Raw genomic sequence first — 8,329 nt, 5'->3', positions numbered from 1 at the left:
ATGCAATTTTCCTGCTGGAGAAAAACAAAAAAAAAATTTTTTTTTTTCATTTTTTTTTTAATAAATAATTTATTACAATAATTAATTATTATTATTATTATTAAACAATAAAAATTTATTAATTGAATTTATTATTAATTTATTTTTAAATCGTTAATTAATATTAATAATAATAATAATGAATGAATAAATGAGTCGTTCCAATGGAAAATAATTTTCAGGTATGATTTTTTTTTTTTTTTTTCATTCGGGTGATTTTAATTTACGGAAATTAATAATAATAATGATAATGATAACGATAACGATAATAATAGTACTGGAGAAATTTTTCCAGTTTTCAGTTGAAGGAAAAAGGAAAAAAAAAAATTTTTTTTTTCACATTCATCGTACCTGAAAATCACTTCCAGTCATTGTACGTCGCGGGTGGTTATTTAAAATAAAAATAAAAAATTTTTTTTTTTTTTATTTGATTTTTCTCATTCGTCGGGGTTAAAGAAGAAACGAGTTTTTTTTTTTTTTTTTTTTTTTTTTTTTTTAAATGAAATTCAAATGACACGTTTATCTTAAAATCTTAATTTCGAAATATCCTTAATGGATGGACCCTTTCGAATCGGGTTTTTCAAAAATTTTTTTTTTTTAATACCTTTTTCTCCTTCTCTTCTACTTTTCTACTTTTCCCGACGTAAAATTTTTTTTTTAAACAAACGTGGCAGATTCTGTACGGACGGTATCATCGGTTAAAAAAAATAAACGTTCGAAATGTAACTGCCACGTCTTTTTAAAAAAAAAAAAAAAATTGGGTCAGAAAAATGACGAGTAGTATAAATGAAATTTGAAACTAATGGAGGACACGATGTGTTGATTATTGATGGGGGGAGGAGGAGGAGGGGGAGGGAGGAGAGTAAAAAAATAACAATAATAATAATAATGATAATAATAATGATAATCGGATTTAGCAGACGAAAGATGATCCCTTTAAAAAAAAAAAAAAATTTTTTTTTTGATAATACTGTTTGCATATGACTCATCTGGGGGTTCCCTTCGGTGAATATTGTTGGCCATTAGGCACCCGCAGCATCACGTATTAAATCAATACCAGCTGCTCTCGGTGTGTGCGTATGTGTGTCCGTGTGTGCGTATGTGCGTGTGTGCGTGCGTGTGAATCGTTATTTTATACGGATACGTTTCTCTCTTTCTCTCTTGCTGTGTGTGTTTGTTTGTTTGTTTGTTCAATATTCATCCCCGATTTATTTATTATATATATATATATATTTTACTTAAATCGTTTTTTAAACGAATTTTATTTTCGGTTGTATTCTGTTTGTTCGTTTGTTTTGTTTGTTTCGATAGACTAAAAAAAAATTTTTTTATTGGCGTTTGTCGATGGCCATCATTTAAAACAACAACAACAACAACATTTAATTTTCGATTCGGTTTCGACATAAAAAAAAATACGAAGAACAAAATAATTAGGTATCAGGTACTAAAAAAAAAAAAAAAAACACGGACTAAATTCTAGAAAGGTGATTGGTTCTAGTCTTTTTTTTTCGACTAGTTTATATGATAAGTCGTTAGATAAAGTTTTTTTCTCCCTCCTCCCCGTTCGCATACCTACTCGACAATCAAGATGGAAAGAGGTTTTTTTTTTTTAGCTCCCCTCCCTTGTTTCTCCCCTCTCCCCGCATCGCAACGATCTATTTTAACAAAATCATCGTCCTCTCTTTGTTTTTATTATTATTATTTGGCTTTGGGCCTTGTTTTTTTTTTTTTTTTTTTTTGTGCTCGAATATTTTCGAAAATGTTTCTCTCTCTCTCTCTCTTTCTCGTACGTTAACTAGATTGATCGATGGATCGATTTATCGATTTCGATGTCGTGGAATTTTTTTTTTTTTTTTTTTTTTTTGTGACTCGACGAAATAAAATTAATTAATCTCTGTTGTTTTTTTTTTTTTTTTTTTTAAAGGTGATGCGAGTAATGCGTCCATCGGAAGTGGCGAAGGTACGGGAGAAGATGATGACGACACAAACGGAAAGAAAAATCAGAAAAAACGTGGGATTTTCCCAAAAGTAGCTACCAATATTCTCAGGGCGTGGCTTTTCCAACACCTAACGGTAAGTTTGAATAATTTTTGTATAGAAATTTACACGTGAACCCTCCTCAAACTTTTACTTTACCTCATTCTCCCCCACCCCCAACCCCCCCGTGAGGAAAAAAAATATGAAACGAAAACGTGGAGGAAGAAAGAGGAAGAGGAAAAAAAAAACGGGGCGGAAAAGGAGGAGAGAGAGAAAGAGAGAGTAGGTTGGTTGTTGTTTTTTTTTTAGACTTTAATAATTCAAAAGGTGAGTGAACGCCGCTCACGTTGGAAATGAAGAACAATGGTTTACGTTACCAATCATAACAACAACAACAACAACAACCAATCATTTTCTTACTCTAACCCTTTTTTTTTTTTTTCCTAACTTATAATTACAACTTGGGTTTTTTTTTAAAAAAAAAAAAACATTAAAAAAACCGCACGTACGATCGATCGGGTTGGAAGTTAAAATTACATTGCCCCCGCCTATAAACTGGACAAACACACACACACACACACACAAACACCGCAAACAAACAGTAAAAAAAAAAAAAAAAAAAAAAAAACCGGACAAAATTTTTGTTAAAACCCGGGATTTCCAGGGAAAATTAAAACCGAGAAAAAAGAAAAATTTTTTTTCCAGTCCGTGTGTTTGTATTACGAGACGATTCGTTTGTTTTCAAACAGCCACGTGATTTCCAAAAGTTAAACAAACAATTAAAAATTCGAATTTCAATCGTTTCCCCGGAATCGAATCAAATAATAATAATAATAATAATAATAATAATAATAATAATAACTGGAACGTAATTTTCAATTCCAAAAAAAAAAAACATGAATTTTTATTATTATTATTATTATAAAGGTTAAGCATTTATTGGTCACCTGGAGGCGAGGTTTGTTTTTTTAAAAAAACGTACAAATTGTTGTTGTTGTGGTTGTGGTTGTTGTTGTACCTGTCTGCATAAAAATCATTTTAAAAAAAAAAAAAAAGCCTGGAGAAAAATAATTATTTATAGGATTATTTCGAAGAGAAAAAGAAAATTTCAAAAAAAAAAAAAAAAAAATTCGTGCCGCGTTTCATAATGGACGCGTAGTATCGAAATGATAATAATAATAATAATAATAATAAAATGACGGTGGACAACCGCCCGAAAAAAATAATATATATATATATATATATATATATATATGTAATTTTGGAATCGGTAAAAGAAAAATAATTTAAGTCCGATAGGGAGACACAAACACACACACACACACGGATAAAATCCCAAAGGAAATTTTCTGGAAAACATCGACTTCTCCGGGATTTCGTGTTATTTACTTGTCACTGAGAATTAACGAATGGCAGATAGAAAAAAAGAAAAAAAAAATAAGAAAAAGAAAAAGATGCGAAAAATCTTTGGTGGCAAAAAGAAAAAGAAAAAGAAAAGAAAAGAAAAGAAAAGAAAAAAGAAAATGGAAAAAACTGGAATTTTTTTCTTTTATTTTCCAGGATTCCAGAATTTTTTTTGTTCACGCCTTTCACAAACATTCATTTGGGAATTTTTTTAAAATTTTAAACGTTTCTATTTTGTTTTTTTCTCTGAAAAAAAAAAAAAAAGATAAAGGATGTTGAGGGGAGGGTGGACAGGTTGAGGGATAAGGAACAGAATTTAAAGGGAGTGGGAGAGGGAGGGAAAAAGGGAAACAGGTAAAGGAAGACGACGAAAAAAAAATTTTTTTTTTTTTTTGTTTAACGTTTTAAATATAAAAAAAAGAAAAATGAACGCCTTAATATTTACGACGATGACGTAATCGATACGTTTTTAAAAAATGACGTCGTTAACGCTGGAGAAATTTTTAAACCGGAAATGAAGTTAAAATCGAGAAAAAAAAAAAAAATTATCGAACGGGAGACAAACGAACGAAAAAAAAAAATTCTAATTTTGTTTACGCGCGCTTTGTAAAATTTAATTATTTAGTTAGTTGCACGTCTTTTTTTTTTTTTTTTAAATCATCACTACGACCACGTTCGATCGACGCGCGACAAAATAATAATAATAACGACGGGGGAAAAAAAAAATTAATAAAAATTAAAAATAATCATGGTTTTTTTTTTTTTTTTTTTTTTTTTTTTATTATTACGTTTCGGATTTTATTATCATCATTATTACTCTCCAGAGGGAAAAAAAGAGGAGGCAGAAGAAGAAAAATAAGGGATGGATTTGTTTGTAAGGGAGGTAGAAGGTAGGATATGAGGGGTAAGGGTGTGTGTGTGTGTGTGTGTGTGGGAGTAAAGGGGAAGGGAGGGAGGGAAAAGTAAAACTCCATTAATGGGATTTTTTTTTTTTTTTTTTTTATTAAACGAAAATCGTGGCAGCAGTTAAAATGTTTAAATAAAAAAAAAAAAAAAATATTTCGAAACGAGTTTGTTGTGATGGGTTTTCGAAATGTTAAAAGTGTCGTTGTCGTCGTCATTCCTCTAAAAAAAAAAAAACTCGGTCTAAAAAATTTTTTGTAGAGGAGTAGTAGTCAAAAGAAAAAGGAAATGGGGTGGAAGGGTCAACATGGAAACGATGTATAATATCATCCCCTGGGATAAAGGGATGCGAATTCCTCTTATTCTTCTTCCATTTTGAATGAATCAAACTAAACAAAGAGAACATGCGACGACGACTTTCCTTGTTTTCCTTTCATTACCGGAACGAATATTAATAATAATAATAATGATAATTTTCTTTTTTTCTTTTTTTTTTTTTTTTTGGTAAATTCTGGAAAATTTTTACCTTTCAGTAGTGACGTCATCAATTTTTATCGATCGATCGATTAATTTAATGTAATTTTATTGGTTTTTATATCCTTTTTTCTCTTTTTGTATTTTCCTCGTCGCGCATGAAAAGTCGATTGTTTGTTTGTTTGTTGTGGTTGTTGTTTGTTAAAACGATAATTACGATTCGTAATGAAATGATCGTCGTCGAAGGGAGAGAGTGAGAGAGAGAGAGAAAAAAAAAGAGTTCATCGTACTATTTTGAAAGTTTTTTAATCTTTTTTTTTTTTAATTTTTTTTTTTGGCGGAATTTTCAAAAATTTTTAAAAACCTTTTTTGCGTAACCTTTTTGTCGCGTTTTAAAACGCGATAAAAGGGTGATAAGGATAAGAATCGATATTTATAAATAAAAAGAAAGAAAAGAAAGAAAAGGTTTTTGTGCTTTTTTTTCTTTTTCATAAATCTTTTAAACAAACGCGTTTGTTTTCTTTTTTTTAACAAAATTTAAATTTTTCATTTCCCCTATTTTTTGTTGTTATTGTTGTCGTTGTTGTTGTTGTTGTCGTCGTCGTCGTCGTAATTTAGACTTTCGAATGTTCTAGATATTTTTTCTTCACCTTTTTTTTTTTTTTTGATTAGATTTTTTTTTCGTCTCTTATTTTTTCATCCCTTTCGTTCTCTCTCTCTTTCATACTTTTTTTCTTTCGAAACAACAACATAATTTTTTTTTGCTTTTTTCCTTTTTTTTTTTTCGTTAAAAAAAAAAATAATTTAACTCTTTCACAAAGGAAAAGGCATTTTAAAAAGGGAAAAACCGGACGAATCTAATTCAAGTTTTGCCTTTTCATTAAAGCTTAACACGTCGCCATAAATCTTTCGGGAAGAAGAAGAAGAAGAAGAAGAACCCGGAGTTAATGGCAAAATAAGATTTTTCCTTTTATTGTTGTCCTTTTTCTTTCATTTTATTATTTGTTTGTTCTTTCTTCCTTTTTTGACTTTCTTCATTTACTATATTTCTAACGTAAACGGTGAAATTTGTATTTAGCAATTCATAAAAATAAATAAAAAAATTTTTTTTTTTTATTACTCATCCGCGATTATGTACGGTAATTAAGTTGTTGTTGTTGTAGTTGTAGTTGTCGTTTGTTTGAAAGATCTTGCGAAATTTGTAATACGAGGGATAAATAATATCAGGGCCGACTTGACGATATTAAAACCTGCTGACTTTTTATTTATATGTATATTATCATCATCATTATTACCGCGTTTTTTTTTTCGCAAATAAATAAAACGCGTGAGAAAGAGAGAGAGAGAGAGAGAGAGTTTGCGTTATTATTTACCAACGATTGTTGTTGATGTAACAACCCTTCAAAAAATGTTTTGTAAATCGTAAACAAACAACAATTGCACAGCGAGAGAGAGAGAGAAAGAGAGAGAATTAATAATATATAAAAACAAGATTGCGGGAAATTGCGAGGAAGAACAAAAAAGAAAAACCGTCACTTTTTAATCGTGACAATAAAAAAAAAAAAATTTCAATGGCGTAATTAATTTGTTTTTACGAAAGAAAACACAAATCGTGTGACGGTGGCAAGGGGTTGGTGGAGAATCCCTCCCCTCGCCCTTTTGTAAAAGGAGGTCGTAAAGATGTCGCTTTGACAAAAAAACAAAAATGATAGTGGGTTTGTTGTCATTTTCGAAATTTCGATCAAAATTTTTAACGTGTCGTCGTCGTCGTCTCTCTATTTACGCCGGAATAAATTAATTTCTTAACATAAATTATAAACAACAACCACAACAACGACAACAACAACCAAACTGGAGATTATGAATCTCAGGTTTTCGAAAAAAAAAAAAAAAAAAGGAGCGGAGAAGGGATGTCGTCGAAGAGTGGAGGTGATGCGAGAAACTACTACGACAAAGCCTGATAAATAAATAAATAAATAAAGAAAAAAAAGGAAACAATGCAACGGGGGGAGGAGGGGATGTGGGGGAAGGAAGAAGGAAAGAAATAAGAAAGAAAGAAAGAAAGAAGGAAAGGGAGAAAACACAAAAAACCCGTAAATTTCATAACGTTATTGCTTAAATATCATTTTTGGACAAAAGAAAAGAAGAAAAAGAAGAAAAAAAATTCCGTGTGTGAATAATGAATTGTCAACTTTTTTCTCCTGCCACGACAAAACAACAAAATTATGTTTCGTTTACGCTCGCACGTATATTATTATTAACATTGTATAACAATGAAAAAAAAAAAAAAAAATTCATAAATTTCAACTTTTTTTCGTATCTGCCCAATAAAGTAAAATAAAAAATTGAACGACGGAAGGAAAAATTATTATTATTATCATTATCATCATCACCACCGCCGCCGTCATTGTAATGTTTATTATTATTATTATCCACCATTAAACACGACAAGGCTACTTGTCGGGGTTTTTTAAGTATTTATCCGAGGTTTCTACCCGATTCCTTAGGGACAAATACTCGAATTTCGGTGGTGCCACTTATTATAAGATAGCACCACATCAATTCTTGAAGGTCTTCCTGAGTCCATCTTTATTCGATGGGAACGATTTGTCTCCTGAACTGGGCTCCAGTGACTAACATCTTTGGAGTGGCCAGGGTCAGAAGCAGTGAAATTTACATTCTCGTCGAGCTGCCTCAGGTCGACAGTAGAACAAGATTTGTTTTTTTGGTTCTTACTTTGTCTTGTTCTCATTTTTTTGCTCTTTTTAAGCCAACAGCACGTGGCGTTCTCAAACGGTCACCCATCCAAGTTTGCACCACGCCCGATGCTGCTTAACTTCGGTGATCGTACGGGAACCGGTGTGACCAGCACGCTATGGCCGTTGGCTTTTATTATTATTATTATTATTATTGGTTTTTTAATACGATATATTCTACCTGTTTGAAAAATGTGCGTTCGTGTGTGTTTTACCGTCTCTCCTCGTTTAAACAATTTAAAATTTTGAAATGTTTATAATATTGTTTTCGATATCACAACAAACAAACGAACAAACGGACAAACGAACGAAAAAGAAATTTATTTAAATGATGCGACTTGAATTTTTTTTAAATATTATTTATACTTATAAGATGTCCGACGATAATCGAGAGGAGATGATGATGATGATGATGATAACGATACGTTTCGTTATTTACTTTTTTTCGTGGAAATAGAAAAAGTAAAAAAAAAAAAAAAAAAAAAAAAAAAAAAAAAAAAAAAAAAAAAAAAAAAACCAAAATTGGTTTTTTTTTTTTTTTTTTGGGGAAAAAAAGGGGAAAAAAAAAAAGGGGGGCAAAAAAAAAAATTTTTTTTTTTTTTTTTTTTTTCTGGGAAAGGGGGAGGAAAAAAGGGGGAAGAGAGAGGGAGAGAAAAAAAAACTGGAACCCTTTGTTCCTTGGGGGATTTTGGAACCCCTCCTCCTTAATTTCCCCCCAAAAAAATCCCCAAGGCTTTTTTTCCCTTTTTTTTCCCTTTTTTTCCCTTTTCCCCCCC

General features: G+C 30.7%; 1 protein-coding gene across 1 annotated transcript in view; it reads left to right on the top strand.

Moving 5' to 3' along the window:
* Window positions 1–1,627: 1,627 nt before the first annotated feature.
* Window positions 1,628–8,329, top strand: part of Phum_PHUM547170 (homeobox protein meis, putative) — a gene marked incomplete at both ends in the record, with an annotated part of 14,768 nt that continues 8,066 nt past the window's right edge. Inside the window, 2 exons of the mRNA XM_002431739.1 lie at window positions 1,628–1,637; window positions 1,964–2,112. Coding sequence (XP_002431784.1) covers window positions 1,628–1,637; window positions 1,964–2,112 — 159 coding nt within the window. The remainder of the gene's footprint in view (window positions 1,638–1,963; window positions 2,113–8,329) is intronic.

This window comes from Pediculus humanus, genomic scaffold, assembly GCF_000006295.1.
Source record: "Pediculus humanus corporis 1103172108293 genomic scaffold, whole genome shotgun sequence".
Classification (NCBI taxonomy): Eukaryota; Metazoa; Arthropoda; class Insecta; order Psocodea; family Pediculidae; genus Pediculus; species Pediculus humanus.
Note: the sequence above shows the minus strand (reverse complement) of the source record. Positions and strands in the feature narration are given on the sequence as shown.